Source organism: Marmota flaviventris, chromosome 8 (assembly GCF_047511675.1).
Source record: "Marmota flaviventris isolate mMarFla1 chromosome 8, mMarFla1.hap1, whole genome shotgun sequence".
Classification (NCBI taxonomy): domain Eukaryota; kingdom Metazoa; phylum Chordata; class Mammalia; order Rodentia; family Sciuridae; genus Marmota; species Marmota flaviventris.
In genome coordinates, this window is record NC_092505.1 from 112070153 (window position 1) to 112088845 (window position 18693).

The 18693-nt window shown below is 38.4% G+C and overlaps 1 protein-coding gene across 8 annotated transcripts in view; it reads left to right on the plus strand.

Moving 5' to 3' along the window:
• The window catches only part of Lekr1 (leucine, glutamate and lysine rich 1), a 179879-nt gene that overhangs the window by 98092 nt on the left and 63094 nt on the right, over positions 1 to 18693 (plus strand). For all 8 annotated transcript variants that reach the window (XM_071615557.1, XM_071615555.1, XM_071615558.1 and 5 more), the window contains 2 exons: positions 2734 to 2811; positions 3276 to 3479. In XM_071615557.1, coding sequence (XP_071471658.1) covers positions 2734 to 2811; positions 3276 to 3479 — 282 coding nt within the window. The remainder of the gene's footprint in view (positions 1 to 2733; positions 2812 to 3275; positions 3480 to 18693) is intronic.

Sequence of the window (18693 nt, forward strand, 5' to 3'; positions counted from 1 at the left end):
AATTTAAAATAACCAGCATACAGGGGTGCCATTTTTTGGTGGTATTATTTTCTGAGCCCCAACAATGGTGATGTGTCTTTCTCAGTGCATCACATCTGAAGGCCTGATAATCATCTTCCCTACTGGTAATTTAGGTCTTCTGGTCCAAGTATCACTCAGTTTTTCTAGTATGTAATTAATGATGTGGGAGAAGATTGTTCTTCCCCTTCAATGAATAACAATTCTAGAAGAAACATTTTAAATGCATGAAAACACTCTATTCATCAAAATTTATTTCTAGATATAAGATCCATTAATGCTTTTTGCCTGATCAGTCCTTACTATAGCCAGTGGTTGCTGAATGGTGATTTTCCAGTTTCTAACCATCTGCCTCGTGTTAGCTCTCAGTATTCTGCTCTAAGCAGGTGCCTCCTTCTTCCAGTCATGTGTCCACTTGTTTTGTAGACTTGTGAAATCCTGTTTTTTTTTTTATTTTTTATTAAAAAAAAAAAAAAAAACGAGGGCTGGTGATGTGGCTCAAGCGGTAGCGCGCTCACCTGGCATGTATGCGGCCTGGGTTTGATCCTCAGCACCACATACAAATAAAGATGTTGTGTCCGCCAAAAACCAAAAAAAAAAAAAATATATATATATATATATGAAATTCTCTCTCTCTCTAAAAAAGAACAAAACCAGCGGAATGCATTACAATTCTTATTATATGTATCCAGCACAACTTTTCATATCTCTGGTTGTATATAAAGTATGTTAACCTAATCAACAAATGGGCCAAGGACCTGAACAGACACTTCTCAGAAGAGGATATACAATCAATCAACAATATATGAAAAAACGTTCATCATCTCTAGCAATCCTGTTTTTAATGGTTGATAATTCAGTTCCTTGCTGTGTGGCTTTGGTACTGAGATTATCCTAGGAATAGCTAGTGGGAATTTCTTCAAGCTAGTTTCTCTGGTCCCATATCTTTTTAAAGTATTTTTTTACTTTCTGGCATAACAAGATGTTTGAATGTACCTTCCCTGTCCCACCCCTACAATCTTCCATTTCACTGAGTAGTCCTGGCTCTTGAGTGTGTTCCTGTGCTACCTGGGGTGATGGTGTCCTGAGTGTATACACACATCATTCCTATCAAATTGTATGTTTTAAAGATATGCAGTTTGTTTTATGTAAAAGCAACACCTTAATAGAACCATCTTACAAAAAGGGTGCAGTGGAGAAAATAGAATATTTTAAGGCATTAAAATAAGAGAAAAATTAAAATATAGTTTTGGGGGCATAAAACATCAAAACCAATCAGAGTAATTACCACAAAGTTCATGAGAATGGTTACTTTTAGGGAAGAGGTGGCTGCCTATGATTGGGCCCATTATCATGAAGCGCTGCTAGAGTAATAGGTAAGGTTTTATTTTTTGGCTTGGATAACAGATACCAAAGTGTCTCCTTATAATAATTCACCATATTATATATTTGTTTTATGCAATTTTCTTACAGCTTAATGTATTTTATAATAAAAAGTTTAAAAACAAATGAATGCTATGTATGTTCATGATGATTTTTATATAATTTTCTAGAAATTAAAATCATATTTCAAGTAGGGCAGACCCATTTATAATCTAATAGATTTTATGACACAGTTTATTAGCTATTTTGAAAATTTAGAAAATGATTCAGCATAGTTAATGAGTAGTCTAAATAAATTTAAACTGAAATGCTAGTCTTTCTTAATGTTTTGATTGTTGCTATAAAACCCAATCATATAAGTTAAAAACAAGTGTTTATTTAAGATTTAAAATTTCCATTTTGTTCTTTTTAATAGTTTTTATTTCTCTGCTGAAATTTCTCATCTTTTCATTAATTACAGATTTTCCTTTATGTCTTTGAGCAGAGTTAAAATTGCTCCTTTAAAGTCTTTGTTAATTTCAATATCTGAGTCATCACAGAGTCAGTATCTATTAACTATTTTTCTCTTGAGAATGAGTCACACTTTTCTCTTTCTTTATATGTTAAGTAATTTTTTTACTATAGTCTGGACATTGTGAATATTATAGTGATTCTGGATTCTGTTATATTCCTCCCCCCAAAAATGGTTAGTGGTGGGGTGGTGCTTTTAGTAGCCTGTTCCCTTGGTTTCAAACTACAGCTCTGTCTCTGGGCAGCAGCCCCATCTCATGTCAGCTGTTTTAACTGGGCTGCTTGGAATCTGCCCTGTGCAGAGCTCAGCAGAATTTACATATAGTAAATTCTCCCTCTCTGGAGCCCCCTTCATTTTCCAGCAGCTGTGGTTACTTCAAACACTGTGCTCTGGTTCTTGAGGCCAGAAAGACTGGCGTTTTCTACCAGGGTTTTAATTCTGCCTGGTGCATCCTGGGCCCTGCCCTGGGACACAGCCTGAGCCTATACTGTCCCCTCATCCCAGTGCCAGCACTCCTCCAGCGTCTGTTCTTAATAGAACCAGTCCTTTCCAGTCCCTTTACCTAGGGGTTCTTTGTTCAGATTCTGTTTTGATTAGTTTTGTCCAGAGTTGATTATTTTTATTGAAATATAGACTTGTCTGATAGAAGCTAATTTAGCCATTAGAAAAGTGGATTAAATGCTTATTTCTTTAAAGACATAATAATATAAAGATCTTAAATTCTTTTTGTGGATGAGTAAAAATAATGATAGCGAAAAATGCTTACACTTTATTTGTAACATACTACATTTTAACTAATTTAAAATATTTTATTACTTTAGGAATAAATCTAATGAAGCTGATGAATGTCAAAGAGAACTAAGGAAACTGAAGTTTGAATCCATTATTTCTGAATCACGGTATACACTGCAAACTTTTAATTGATATTTTATAATTAAATTTGAAAACATTATTTAAAATGGACTTATCTTTTCTTTTTAGTTGTTTACATGTGTAATACCTAACCCAGTGTTATCGTGTCCTATGATTGTTCCTTGATTTTGCCTCTACATAGAGGGGAAAGCTCAAGATCACAAAGCTATCATGTTCTAAATATCTTTACTTTTTAAGGTTACAGTTACAGTCTCTAATTTCAAATGAGCTTTTCATATACCTTTGATAAATATAAAAACATACTATCTATGGAGCTAGGGTTATGGCTCAGTAGTAAAGTGCTTGCCTAGCAAGTATGAGGCATGGGGTTTGACCCTCAGCACCACATAAAAATAAAGAAAAGAAAAGAAAAATGTTATGATAAAGAAAAACAAAACACTATCTAATACATGCTGGTGAGATTTTTTTAATTTTTTCGGTTCCTTTTTAGGCACACTAGGCTGCTTAAAGAAAAAGAAGACTCTTTAATGACTTGTCAACAAATTTATAAAGCTTTACAGGAAGAGCTGACTGCAAAAGAAAGGCAAGAAGAAGACTCAAAGAGAATAATTAACCTCTCAGAAAGTGAGCTAGAGATAACCAAAGTTCTTCTGAATCAGACAAGACAAGAGGTCACAATGCTGAAAAATGAAAGGTGCAGTTTCTTACAAAGCTCTTTTATCTTTAAATCAGTGTCCATATATATTTGAAACACCATTATCCTACATATTTGTAACAGTGAAGTCACAAGACTAAAGACACATTTTTCTGCAAGGTCATTGCATTTCACTATCTCATTTTTTTTTTAATTTATTTTTTTTATTGGTTATTCAAAACATTATAAAGCTCTTGACATATCATATTTCATACATTAGATTCAAGTTGGTTCACTGTCTCATTTTACAAGTGATTACACTGAATCCCAAGTCAGTTAATGACGTGGTTAAAGGCCTCATAGTTTAGTAAAAGTAGGGATGGAATTCAAGTCTCATTTGGTGTCAGATTAAAAGAAAAAAAAAATCACATTCCACTAAATTTCACCTGGGCCAACGGTTGGTAAATTCTACCATTTTCAACAGAAAAAAAATATCTTTTTATCACATTATTTGTCTTGGTTTCTGAAGTGCTGGTACTGGACCCAGGGCCTCAGCATACTGGGCAAGAGCTTCATGTCACATCTCTGCCCACCTTTCTTCCCTCCTTATCTGTCACCATTTTTTTTTTTTTTGAGAGCATACCACAAGCAAATGTACCTCCTTAGTGATACTGATGATACTGAGAAGCATATTGGTCCAGCCTTTCAAGATATTTTTGTCCAGTTAATTTGCTTTAGATTATTAAAACTCTGCTTTCTTCCTTCCTTGTTTTACCTTGTGTGTCTTCATTCATTCTTTCTGAATCTTTTTGTTTCAAATGCATATCTGCAAAGGCTTTTTGTTGCTGTTAGTTGTGGTGGTTTTAAAATCTGGGAATCTTTTTTTTTTAAATCTGGGAATCTTTAATGTTAAGAGTTTATCCCATTCACATTTATTAATAATTATTATATTCCAGAAGAACCCAAATTCTATAAGGGCAGGAATTTTTGTTTTATATTATTCTCTGTAGCAGAAAGTACATGATAAGCCATTTGTTTTTCATTGTTCCTATCATTTTTATCTTTTATCTTCATTTTATTCTATTTATGGGTATAATTTAGAAGACTTATAATTTTTTAATTCTTCTTTAAAATGGCAGATATTTTCTGAGGAAGCATCTGGGGATAGGGCCAGGGAAGTGGGTAGCAGGCAGCTTATAATTAGGTAATTAGGTTTCATTTCTTTTCTTTTTAGATGTAAATGGACACAATACCTATATTTTATTTATTTATTTTCACGCAGTGCTGAGGATCAAACCTAGGGCCTCACACATGCTAGGCAAGTACTCTGCCATTGAGCCCCAGCCCTAGCCCCAGGTAATCAGGTTTCTTGTCTCAGAACTCTTCTCACCAGTGCAGCCATGGGTAGAGTAGCATGAGGCCTTTGTAGTTCACAGGCCAAAGTGACTTGGCTTTGGTCCTTCTAGAGATGACTTTGCATCTACTGCCCTTTGACTGAATAAGAGGAACAATCACAGACATTCTTCAAGGTTCTCGCACGAACCTGACTTTCTTCTCTTCACTTTTCCTTCCTTCAGTAAATCCACCCTATTTCTCAGCTGAGTCAGTTAAGCTTTGATTTGACGCACCAGTAGGATCTCTTAATAGAGCTGTCCTTAAGAAGTTAGAGGAGAGATGGTCCCTCCAAGAGAAGAAGCTGGACTCAGGAAATACTTTGGACACACTGAGACTTGGCGACATCTAAGAAGATGGACTAGGTCCAGGGCTGTCTGAGAACCTGCTGTGCTACTCTAGAAGCACCACATCCCCCCAGGCTGTGGGGTATGCTTGCTCACCAAAGGCCTGAGCCCATCTTGCTCCCAGCAACAGCGTGTGTTTTTATAAATCCAGATGGTCTCAGATAGGTGCCACTCCTCAGGACAAGGGAGCCCTTACTGAGGTCACAAAATGTGCAATTTAGAAGCTAGGTAGCTTCAGAAGAAGAGAGAAACAAACATAAAAAGCCAGAACTAAACCTAGAGGGGGTAAAAAAAAAAAAAAAAACTAATAGAAGTTCTGACTTGAAAGAGGAAGGGAAACAGGGACCAGGAAACAGTTCATCCATTCATACAGGCCTGTTGAACTATGCGCGGCTTTCTCCTACCCACAAAGGATTGGGTCTCTGAGGGACATGCGAGTCTACAGGTAGTGATGGTCATGGACACCTCGGGGCTGCTGAGAGCCTCGTTTTGGATGGGGAGGACGCCAGAGAGGTTCAGCGTAGTGCTGGAGAAGTGTGGCAGCTCTTATGTGGGGGACAGAGGTCTCTGAGGCTCAAGTGTGTTCTCAATTCTCTATAACAGACTTACATATATAAGGACATGTGTTTTTGTCTTCTGTCATTTTTTTAACAGAAAACTATAAACCCTTTCCCCAGAAAAATACATATAAAATCCAGCAGATTTTTTCAGGATGCTCTTTCCCTTCATGTGGCATGACCCCATGACTGAACATACCTGCTTCCTCCTTCTCTTTCCCTCCTTCCCTGCCCCACTCCTTTCCTCCATCACTCCTGTTTTCTTTCCTTCTCCCTCACCTTCATTCCTCCCCAGCTGTCTCACATATAGTCCACACATTCAGCAGCCTTCGGGACATTATCTTACCTTGTCCACACACTGCCCAGGTGAGATGCCCTACACCGTTGTGTGGGGCCAGCAGCAGGGCTAAGGGGTCTGAACATCAGCCTGGACTCTGTGCTTCTGGCAACTTTCCACAGAGGAAGGTACTTATTTCCTTGGAAAAGCATGCCATCTTTCCTTGCCAACCCCCACGGGTGTACCCCCAGACAGAGGGAGCACTTTTTCTAATTCACCAGCCCAGAAGAGAAGCCACTTTCACATTTGCACAAAGGCCCTGGCTAGCAGAGCTGTGACCCTGACCTCTGACACAGGAGTCATTGTGTGCATGTTATAGATGAGGACACTAAGGTCAACTGAGGCTACGCTCTGACTCAGGGTCCCATATTTGGCAAATTCAGGAACAAGCTCTGTTGTGTGTGACCTTAATAACTCGAGTTCTCTTCTCTCTGGTTTGCACAACTTTTCTTGAAGAGCTGTTTTCTCAGTTACTCTCCATGTGACTGCTGGTTCTCAGCCAGGTTGTAACACTAAGTCTGCAGGGAACTCACTGACCTGCAGAAGGCAGAAAACCTCGTGTTCCCATCTGTGTCCCTTCCGATTCTACTTCATGTGCACCCCATCCACTAAGTGAGTGTGAGAGGGTGTCCTCCAGCACCTTGACGAATCAGAAGAGATGAGAGCACTTGATGTTGAGCTACTTCAGTGAGGTGGACACAATGAGCAGTGGATACTATACCTAGTATTAGATATCAGAATGGCTTCGGTGATACGAGGGTTCTAGGACGTTGTGGCAGTGTGGCTTCATATAAGAAGTATGGTTGTCGAATGCAGGCAAGTACCAATTTAAATCCCAGCTTGACCAGCATGAGAGCAGGCAGCTTAACCCCTGTGAGGCTTCTTTTCTTTACATGAAAAATGGTCATATTAACAGCAGCTATCTTTTGTGAATTTTTTTTTATTGGTTGTTCAAAACATTACAAAACTCATGACATATCATCTTTCATACATTTGATTCAAGTGGGTTATGAACTCCCATTTTTACCCCACATACAAATTGCAGAATCACATCAGTTACACATTCACATTTTTACATAATGCCATATTAGTGACTGTTGTATTCTGCTACCTTTCCTATCCCCTACTATCCCCCCTCCCCTCCCCTCCCATCTTCCCTCTCTACCTCATCTGCTGTTGTTCAATTCTCTCCCTTGTTCCCCCCCCCCCATTTCCCCTCACAACCTCTTATATGTAATTTTGTGTAACATTGAGGGTCTCCTTCCATTTCCATACGATTTCCCTTCTCTCTCCCTTTCCCTCCCCCCACTCGTCTCTGTTTAATGTTAATCTTTTCCTCATGCTCTTCCTCCCTGCTCTGTTCTTAGTTGCTCTCCTTATATCAAAGAAGACATTTGGCATTTGTTTTTTAAGGATTGGCTAGCTTCACTTAGCATAATCTGCTCTAATGCCATCCATTTCCCTGCAAATTCCATGATTTTGTCATTTTTTAGTGCTGCGTAATACTCCATTGTGTATAAATGCCACATTTTTTTATCCATTCATCTATTGAAGGGCATCTAGGATGGTTCCACAGTCTAGCTATTGTGAATTGTGCTGCTATGATCATTGATGTGGCAGTATCCCTATAGTACGCTCTTTTAAGGTCCTCAGGGAATAGTCCGAGAAGGGCGATAGCTGGGTCAAATGGTGGTTCCATTCCCAGCTTTCCCAGGAATCTCCATACTGCTTTCCAAATTGGCCGCACCAATTTGCAGTCCCACCAGCAATGTACAAGTGTACCCTTTTCCCCACATCCTCGCCAGCACTTATTGTTGTTTGACTTCATAATGGCTGCCAATCTTACTGGAGTGAGATGGTATCTTAGGGTGGTTTTGATTTGCATTTCTCTGACTGCTAGAGATGGTGAGCATTTTTTCATGTACTTGTTAATTGATTGTATGTCCTCCTCTGAGAAGTGTCTGTTCAGGTCCTTGGCCCATTTGTTGATTGGGTTATTTGTTATCTTATTGTTTAATTTTTTGAGTTCTTTGTATATATACAAAGGATATTAGGGCTCTATCTGAAGTGTGAGGGGTAAAAATTTTTTCCCAGGATGTAGGCTCCCTATTTACCTCTCTTATTGTTTCTCTTGCTGAGAAAAAACTTTTTAGTTTAAGTAGGTCCCATTTGTTTATTCTTGTTATTAACTCTTGGGCTATGGGCGTCCTATTAAGGAATTTGGAGCCCGACCCCACAATATGTAGATCGGAGCCAACTTTTTCTTCTATCAGGCGCAGAGTCTCTGATTTGATATCAAGCTCTTTGATCCATTTTGAGTTAACTTTTGTGCATGGCGAGAGAAAGGGGTTCAGCTTCATTTTGTTGCATATGGATTTCCAGTTTTCCCAGCACCATTTATTGAAGATGCTATCTTTCCTCCATTGCATGCTTTTAGCCCCTTTATCAAATATAAGATAGTTGTAGCTTTGTGGATTGGTCTCTGTGTCCTCTATTCTGTTCCATTGACCAATGGAACCTGCCTGTTTTGGTACCAGTACCATGCTGTTTTTGTTACTATTGCTCTGTAGTACAGTTTGAAATCTGGTATCGCTATACCGCCTGATTCACACTTCCTGCTTAGAATTGCTTTTGCTATTCTGGGTCTTTTGTTTTTCCATATGAATTTCATGATTGCTTTCTCTATTTCTACAAGAAATGCCATTGGGATTTTGATTGGCATCGAATTAAACCTGTAGAGAACTTTGGGTAATATCGCCATTTTAATGATGTTAGTTCTGCCTATCCATGAACAGGGTATATTTTTCCATCTTCTAAGATCTTCTTCTCTCTCTCTCTTTAGGGTTCTGTAGTTTTCATTGTATAAATCTTTCACCTCTTTTGTTAGGTTGATTCCCAAGTATTTTTTTTTTTTTTGAGGATATTGTGAATGGAGTGGTTTTCCTCATTTCCATTTCAGAAGTTTTGTTGCTGATATACAGGAATGCCTTTGATTTATGCGTGTTGATTTTATATCCTGCCACTTTGCTGAATTCATTTATTAGTTCTAGTAGTTTCTTTGTAGTCCCTTTTGGATCTTCTAGGTATAGAATCATATCGCCTGCAAATAGTGATAATTTAAGTTCTTCTTTTCCTATTTTTATGCCTTTAATTTCTTTTGTCTGTCTAATTGCTCTGGCTAGTATTTCAAGAACTAAATTGAATAGAAGTGGTAAGAGAGGGCATCCCTGTCTTGTTCCAGATTTTAGAGGGAATGCCTTCAGTTTTTCTCCATTTAGAATGATGCTAGCCTGAGGCTTAGCATATATATTTTGTGAATATTAAAGCATCTAGAATCATGACCATCAGATTATAGGTGCTCAGTAGGTATCAGTTTCCTCTTTTCATCTTTCTTGAAGTTATAATTCCCTTCAAGCACCATATTGTGTTAATTTATACCCTGTACTATCCATGCAGATATTCAGTAAATATCTGTTGAATTCAGTATTATCTACTTTGCTCATACTGTTGTAAAGATTAATCCTCAGAGTAATTCAATTTGGATGTTATCCCATTAGTTTAAAGCATTATGAAATGAAGCATTCTAAGTGATATTCTAAAATAATAAATCTTAGCAGGTTTTTTCCTCCAAGATCCAGCTCTTTCTCTGATACCCTATTCATCAGCAGCTTCAAAACAACCGGTTTGCCAAATTTCTCATCTCAGCCTTTAGTGTAGATAGGAATTGTGATAAAATCAAGATGATCTCTTTGATTGACAGTGTGAAGATGTCTTCACTTGTGAAATAGAATTTAAAGCTGTTGTTTTGGCAGTATGCTTTGACATTTGTTTGCAGTTACATTTTTTCTATAATTAAGGGAATCTAGATTCCTGCATGTCTGTAAGAAATGAAATTCTCATTGGTCTCAGAATTGAAAACTTTTTTTTTTTAAATACTCTTAACTACAAGTATTTCCCTATTGTGTCAACTTCAAAAATTCTATTTTAAAAAAAAACAACTATTGCACTGGGGGTGTAGCTCAGTGGTAAAGCACCCCAGGTTCAATCCCCAGTACCAAACCCCCGCCTCAACGAAAACCAGTCTGGTGACATTGCAGGTTAGAAGGTGAGGGATAGCCACACTTCCTTTGCAATCTATGCAGAACATCGGCAGCCAGCTGCCGAGCACCCTGGGCTGGTCTGCCCCTGCGACTCATTTACTGCTCAGGCTTCATTTCTTCTAAAACTGTGGGAATGTATAAACATAGTCCTAAGGAGCAACAAGAAAGAATTGCTGTGTCCCCAGAGACAGAAACAGTGCCTGACACCCAGCAAACACTCAGTAAATATTTGCTGTGTGTATGGGTGACAATGGATTTAATTCTAATCAAATAGCTGGTACCATTGTAAAGCTGGGAGGTTCCCAGCTTCTCTCCAGGCCCAGAGATCTTCTGATTTGCAGCATCTGAGCCAGGAGTGAAGTGCAGGCTGTGGATTCTAGTGGCCATCATCCTTATTTTAAATCTGTGTTGTCTTCTATAATTCTAGAGCATCCACATTGCTAGAACTGGTTCTGAAGAGAAACTCTGCTGCCTTAACAGCTGCAATTTTTATAATATGAAAAATATGACCAGGCCTCTAAAATTAATGTTCTAGTTCTCATAATTCCTATAGATTCCTAACAGAAACTCCTCCTGACAACCAAGTTGGTCTGTCTAATTTTTTTTTACATAAGATCACTATCTCTTATCAAAGTCTTAAGATGGGTTTTTGCCTGAACGGTGTGTGGGTTTTCTCTTTGGAGTCCATGTTATCTTTTTCACACATAAGTCACTGCTTGTTGCCTGTGCCATTCTAGTCCAGGACTACCAGTGCTTATAAATGATATATTTATTCTCCCTGCTTGTTCCATTCAACACTCACTGTGAGCCCTTAGAGTCAGAAACAGGCTCAGCAGGAAATGAAAGGGGTGTAACAGTGTGTCATTTCTGTAACCGTGAGGTCAAGCAAGTTACCACCACAGATAGAAGCTCATATTTTTATAGCAATTCACTTAAAACACCTTATACTTTGTGGAAGTGTCAAAACAGACTTCATAATTCTGAAAATTCTGTGAATAATGATCACTTAATTTCTAGCATTTGAACCCTGACCTACTATATTTTTTATTAGTTTATTGTAGTCATACATAATATTGGGGTTCATTCTGACATAATTACATAAACATGGAATATAATTTGCTCAGTTGTAGTCCCTAGTACTTGCCCTTTCCCTCCCCTCTTCTCTTTCCTTATTCTCTTTCTTTTACTCTACTGATTTTTCTTTTATTTATTTGTTGTTTTTTAATTACTGCATTATAGATGAATATAATGGTGAAATTCATATGTGTACATAGGAAAGTTTGGTCAGGTTCATTCCACTGTTCCCTCTTTGCGTGTCTCACCTTTCTCCCCCTCAGTCTCCTTCCTCTACTGTACTGATTTCTCTTCTATTTCCATGGGAGTCCAGTCCTGCCTTTTTCTTTCCTCCCCCCACCCCCACCTCTTGTTTTGATCTGGAGAAGACATTCAATCCCTGACTCTAGTTCTGGCTTATTTCACTTCACATTGATGTTCTCCAGTTCCATCCACGTACCACCAATGCTGTCATTTCATTGTGATTTTTTTAATGGCTGAGTAAAACTGTATATTATATTATATTATAATATGTATATATATCACATTTCACCATTTGTCTGTTGACAGGCACCTGGGTTTGTTTAATAGCTTGGTATGGTGAATTGCTCTGCAATAAAAATTAATGTGACTGTATCCCTACAGTACGCTGATTTTAGATCTTTTAGATATATTCCAAGGAGTGGGACAGCGGGGTCATATGGTGGTTCTATTCCTCATTTTATGAGGCATCTCCAACTGCTTTCCAGAGCAATTGTACTAGTTTTCAGTTCCAGCAACCATGTGAGTGAACCTTTTCCCCCTCATCCTTGCCAACACTTATTATTATTTTCTTGATATTGCCCTTCCAATTGGAGTGAGATAAAATATCAAAGGAGTTAGGTTTGCATTTCCCTGATTGCTAGAGATGTTGAACATTTTTCATTTATTTATTGGCTATTTGTATTTCTTTTTTTGAGAAATGTCTATTTAATTCTTTTTCTCATTTATTAATTGGGTTATTTGTTTTTCTTTTTTGGTGTTAAGTTTTCTGATTTCTTTATATATTCTAGATATTGATTCTCTTTCTGAGCAGCAGCTAGCAAAGATCTTCTCCCACTCGGTAGGCTCTCTCTTCTCACTTGTTTCTTTGCTGGGCAGAATCTTTTTAATTTGATGCCATCCCACTTACCAATTTTTCATTTTATTTCTTGCACTTTAGAAGTCTTGTTAAGGGAGTCAGTGCCTGTACCATATGTTGAGTGTTGAGTCTATATTTTTTCCTAGAAGTTGCAGAGTTTCTGATCTCATTCCTAGGTCCTTGATCCATTTTCAGTTGACTTTTATGCAGAGTGAGAGATGGGGATCTAGTTTCATTCTTCTATATATGGATATCCAGTTTTCCCAGCACCATTTGTTTAAAAGGCTATGTTTTCTCCAACCTATGTATGTACTTAGCACCTTTGTTGAGTATCATACAACTGTATCTGTGAGGGTTGGTCTGGGTGTCTTCGGTTCCATTGCCTTCATGTCTGTTTTGATGCCTATACCATGCTCTGTGGTATAATTTGAGGTCCAGCATTGCTCTTCTTGCTCATTATTGCTTTTGCTGTTCTGGGTCTCTTATTCTTCCAAATGAGTTTTAGAACTGTTTTTCCTAGTTCTGTGAAAAATGTCATTGGTATTTTGATGGGGATTGCACTGCATCTGTGTAGTGCTTTTGGCAGTGTGGCCATTTTGATAATATTAATTCAACCTATCCAAGAACATGGGATGACCTATTATATTTTAACTGCGATAATCTGCAGTACTTGTGTAGATTTTGTTCTAAAGGGATAGATACAACAGTCATGCTTTATTCTGAGTCCATCAAAAGAATGCATATGGAATGGATTCTACATTTCATGATATAAAAACTGTAACTATCTTCAGGGAGACTAAAGAGTCAAGCAACTCATATATTCAATACCATCTATTTTGTAGTAAAGGTAACTTTGAAGATATTTGCAGGCACCATCTGGAAAATACTCATTGGAATTTTCTAATCTTATTGAGACCCTATTTTAATAATTAAAAGTTTCTGAAAGGACTTGGGATGTAGCTCAGTGGTACAATGCTTACCTCCTGGGTTCAATTCTCTGCACCACAAAAAAACAAAAACAACTGTTCTTTAAAAGACACTGGTAAGAAAATGAAAAGCCATAAATACCTGTCTCCAGAATATATAAAGAAACTGTTTCCAGAATACATAAAGAACTTTAGAAATTCATTTATTATTTGAATGTACACAACCTAATAAAAAATGAGCAAAAGATTTGAGTAGACACTTCACCAAAGAATATATACAGACGACTAATAAGTATATAAAAATGCTCAATGTCATTAGTCATTGATAAAATGCAAATTAAAACCACAATGAAATACTACTACATACTTTTAGAATATCTAAGATTTAAAAGCCCTTCAAGTGTTGGAGAGGATGTGGAGGAACTGAAACAATCATACCCTGCTTGTGGGAATGTAAAATGGTAGAGCTTTATTGAGTGATGGTTTGGAAGTTTCTTTATGAGTTAAATAGGTGCCTATTTTGTTTGAAAGACATTGTACTCCTATATATTTACCCAAGAGATATGAAAGAAGCATATGCCCACACAAAAACATATGCACAGATATTGATAGTAGCTGTATCTGTAGTAGCCATATCTTTACAACCCTCTAACAATCAACAACAGGTGCATGGATGATTTGTGCTGTATTTGTACAGCCAGATACCACTTGGCATAAAAACAAATGAACTATTAATACATAATTCAGTATGGATGAAACTCAAAATAGTTATGCCAAGTAAAAGATGCCAGATCAGAAAGAATCTACTATAGGATTTCATGTATAGATATGTATATATGTTCTGAAAATACAAACTGACCTAGTGACAGAAAGCAAACCATGAGTTGACTGGAGATAAGAGGGGCAGGACCGGGGGATTATGAAGGAGCACACCCTATCCCTAACATCTTTGAACCCAAAGAAAGTTGAGAGAGCTAATTTTTTCCCCAATGAGCAAAACCCCTAATGCCCTCTTCTGATGTGGCCAAACTGGATACTGAAAAAGTAGTACATCTTAGAAAGGAAAAGCCAGGAACTATGGAGAAAACTGGGCTGAGAAATTATTGCCAGGAGAAAGGACCATAGCAAGAAATGTCCCCTACTTACACAGCAGGCTTCCCAGGTCTCCAGAGATGCCACAGACTCTGGGTGCCAGGTGATACAGTACACCCGCCCCCCAGTACAGCTGAGGACAGCACCAGCCACACCGGTTACCAGACTTGGCCATTTCACTGTTCTTACCTCTGAAATGCAAGAAAAGGGACATGCTCCATTCTAAACAGAAGTTTTAAGAGATCCTGTGTTTTGATGTTTTTTCTTTACTGTGTGCTACAAAGACAACATTCCAGGGTAAACCTGCCCCTTGGGCTACATTCTAGAACAACCCACATGAGAAGCAGACGACATGTGACATGAGCCAAAGTGAATGTTAACACTGTCTTTCAGATGTTTCTAAAATAAAGGAGAGCAGCCAGGTGGGAAGTTGGATGCACCAGTGTCAGACGTCAAAACAGATATGACTACAGGGAATTTGGGAGCTGTTGGCATCTGGCTTGCGTTAGAGGAAAATGAGATGTGAAGGAGACAGAAAAGTCTAGAGACATTTGGGAGAGCCGCAGTGAAGTTTTAGTGAGACCCCATTTGCTGTCCTCATCCCTCGTTCCTTTTGCTTCACTGCCTTTTCTCCAGGCATGGGGCAGGTTATCAGAACCTGCTGGGTATGGCTTATCCTATAAAGGACAGACCTTTACAGTGTGGATTGGAGCACACTTTGAAATTTGCTGGATTTTGAGCACCATTTGAATAGGGACCCTGTGTGTTCAGCGCCGGCTGTCAGTGAAACCCATACTCAGAAGATAGTTCCACTTACCACTCCCTTGCCCATTTCTTCACCTTCATCTTTGCCTTGAATTCTCTCCTCCACCTCCCCATTCTCCATGCTCAGGCTTTATCAATAATTGTTTTAGAAACACTGAGTACACATGGAGAAGGTTGATATAGGTATAAAGTATAAAGAAATACAAGATCTGTGTACTCCATTAGGACACAGAACCCCACCATTAGCTCTGAAGTCCCTTAATGTTCCTCCCTGGTCCCAGATTCTCCTTCCTCAGAGGTAACACAGCAGGTAGGTGGAAGGGAACTTCCTCCAGCTGATCAAGCACATCTACAAAAGCCAAGCTAGGGTCCCTTGTGTGCTTGCATCGCTCTAATTTTACCAAGTATGTTTCTCTTCCTAAAAAGTGTAATGTTAGATTTGTGTGTATTTAATATACACAGAAATAAAATCATGTTGTATGTGTGATTCACACTTGACAGTATGTTCCTGGAATTTATTCCTGGTGTGTGTGTAGCTGAGGATCATTCATTCTTCATCTGAATTTGTGTTCTCTGGTATCCCATGTTTATCCATCCTGTCTGCCTTAGCTTTATTTCATAAGTTTTGATATGTAGCAATTTCATTATTATTCTAAGTATATTTAAGTACCACCTGTGATTTTTATTTGACCCATGAGTTATTCAAAATACATTTTTTAAATTTTTAAGATACATTGAGATATTTTATTTTTTGTTACTGACATTTCTTTAATTTCAGAGAATATTGATTATAGATCATAAGAAGTAAAATATAAAGCGCATATGTAATTTAAAAATTCTTACAAATTCTTGCTACATTAAAAGATTAAAAATAAATAAAAATCAAATTTAAAAAATATATTTTACTTAACCCAACATAGCAAAATGTTATTTAAATACATGATCATCTTTAAAAGTTACTAGGGTTAGTTTAGATTGTGGATGTGTGCATGTGTGCACTTTGCTGAAGATAGAACCCAGGTCCTCATGCATGCAAAGCAAGTGCTTTACCATTGAGCTACATCTCCAAAGCTGAATTTTGGATTTTTTTATATTAAATTTTCAGATCTGATATTTTATTTACACTTAGAGCGCATCTCAATTTGGACTAGTCATATTTTAAGAGTTCTATAACTATTTGAGGGTAGTAGCTATCAAGTTTGGCAAAGCAGGTGGGTAGCCTAAAATTATTTGAAATTTGCTGAAACTTTCTGGCCTCCAATGTGGTCAATTTCATATGGGCTAGAAAATAATTATGTATTTTTCTGCAACATGTGGCTCTGTATATAAAATTGGTCTTAGTGCTTGCCATACATCTCCTGTATCTTTACTGAATTTTTCTCTGCTTGGCCCTTGGTTGCAACCTTGCATGGCCAGAGTGTGCAGTTATGCTTCCAGGGCCATCTGTGTGATCCTGGGTCAGCTTAGCTGTAACCAAAGGAGCTATGCCGAATTCTACCACATGGTGAGGGTTTGCCTGTTTCTCTTTACAGTTTTAGCAAGTTTTGCGCCATCTATCTTGAGACTACTTTATTTGGTGTGTATAAGTTTAGGAATATTCATAGTAAATCAAACCTATTATCATTTTCAGCCCCCAATAATGACTTATCTTAAAGTCTATTTCCCTGATAATAATATAGTTATATTCTTTCCTCCCTGTAATATATCCCTGTTAGATCTTTTCCAGTTTCTTCCTTTCAGTCTTTACATGTCCTTATATTTTAGGAATGTCTCCTATACAGAGCATAGAACTAAGCTTTGTATCAAGTCTGTTTCTTCTAACTCTTTTACCTCTATTGTGATCATTGTGTTAAGCCTTTTCTTTCTCCCCTGCCCCCCTTTTTTTTTCCTTTCTGTACTATTTTCTCATTTTGGGCCTATTGTTAGGAGGATTTTTTGGTTTTGTGTATTAGTGCATTTTTCCACTAATAGTATATTTTATTTCTATTATTTTAGTAGTTGCTTTTGAAATTTTATCTCCAAAATTTGTATCTAAACTCCTCTTGAATAATGAACAGGACGAAGAACACTGGAGCTCCAATAGCTGCCCTCTGACATACATTCTACCTCGTGGTCCAGTTTTCTAGTTCTTTGTGTTAGCTCCTCTAACTGCACATAATCAGAATTAATATTTTAATCAGACTGTATTAGTTTACACTTACCTACATGCAGAGCTAACTACATAATTTTCAGAGCCTGTTGCAAAATGGAAATATAAGGTTCCTTGTTAAAACAGTGGGAAAGCAGCATTTTTCTTTCTTTGACAGTGTCTCTCTCTCTCTCTCCCTCCCTCCCTCCCTCCCTCTCTCCCTCTCCTCCTCTCCCTCTCTCTCCCTCTCCCTCTCCCTCTCCCTCTCCCTCTCCCTCATGCTGCCACGTGGTCTTTTGTTTGCTATTTAATGTCCTTTAAGTTCAGACTTCTACAGGCACCAACCTCCCCAGGCCCAGGCCCTGCTCCCATCTGGGGCAGAAGTGGCAGTCCCTGGGAGAAGCCAGGGGAGCAGTGACTGAGAACTGTCTGGGGGAGGCAGGACAGTGGCAAGAGGCGTAACTGGGTCAGAGCTGGAACACTGAGACCTTAGTTCCTGCTTGATTCATCTGTCAGACTCCACTACAAACACAAATCCAAAGATAAAAACAGTAGGGCTCCAGGGTGCTAGCTGCACCGCATGAACCCTAAAGCCTGGCGCAGCTGCCCCTGACACAGCTGAGGAGCCTCTGCCTGCGTGGGGGCCAGTTTCTTTGAAGACCCTTTCTTGCTTTCTGACCTTCCTTCTGAGACCACCTTCCTTCCTGCAGAGCACAGTCTTTGGAAGTTCCTTGAACTGGCGGTAAGTGCTCAGGTTTTATGGACATCCCTATCTCAGCCTCTTTCTGCAAGATGGCCTTGGGGTCCCAACTTCAGGTTGGTGTTCATTTTCTAACAGGTCTCAGAGCACATGCCTGTGCTGCTTTCTGTCATCCTCTATTGCTGTCAAGAGCTAGCTCTCAGATATTTATGTTCCTTTCAGTATTTCCTCTCCAAGTTCTAAGATCTTGAACTTTGCTGTTCTTCATTTTCACTCTGAAGCGTCAGGTGTGAGGTTTATTTTTGTTTGTCGTGCTTGGACTCCAGTGAGCTCCCTGGACTTGCATCTGGGTTTCAACAGACTGGACCCTTCCCTCAAACGTTGTTCCCTCCTACTTTCCCTCCTTTGCTTCTTATTTATTTATTTAATTTTATTTTTTTAGTTGATGTACACAAAACCTTTGTTTTATTTTTATTTATTTTTATGTGGTGCTGAGGATCGAACCCAGTGCCTCACACGTGCCAGGTAAGCACTGCACCACTGAGCCCCAGCCCCAGCCCCCCTCCTTTGCTTCTGAAGGGCTGAATAGACATGTCCTCAACCTCTCAGCATCTCTTTTATATTCTCCATACACTTTACTCCCAACAATAGTATATCTGTCAAAACTAAGAAATCATCATTGATATATTATTAACTACAGACTTGATTCAGATTTTACCATTTTTCCACTGAGAACTTTCCTCTGGCCTTTCATTTG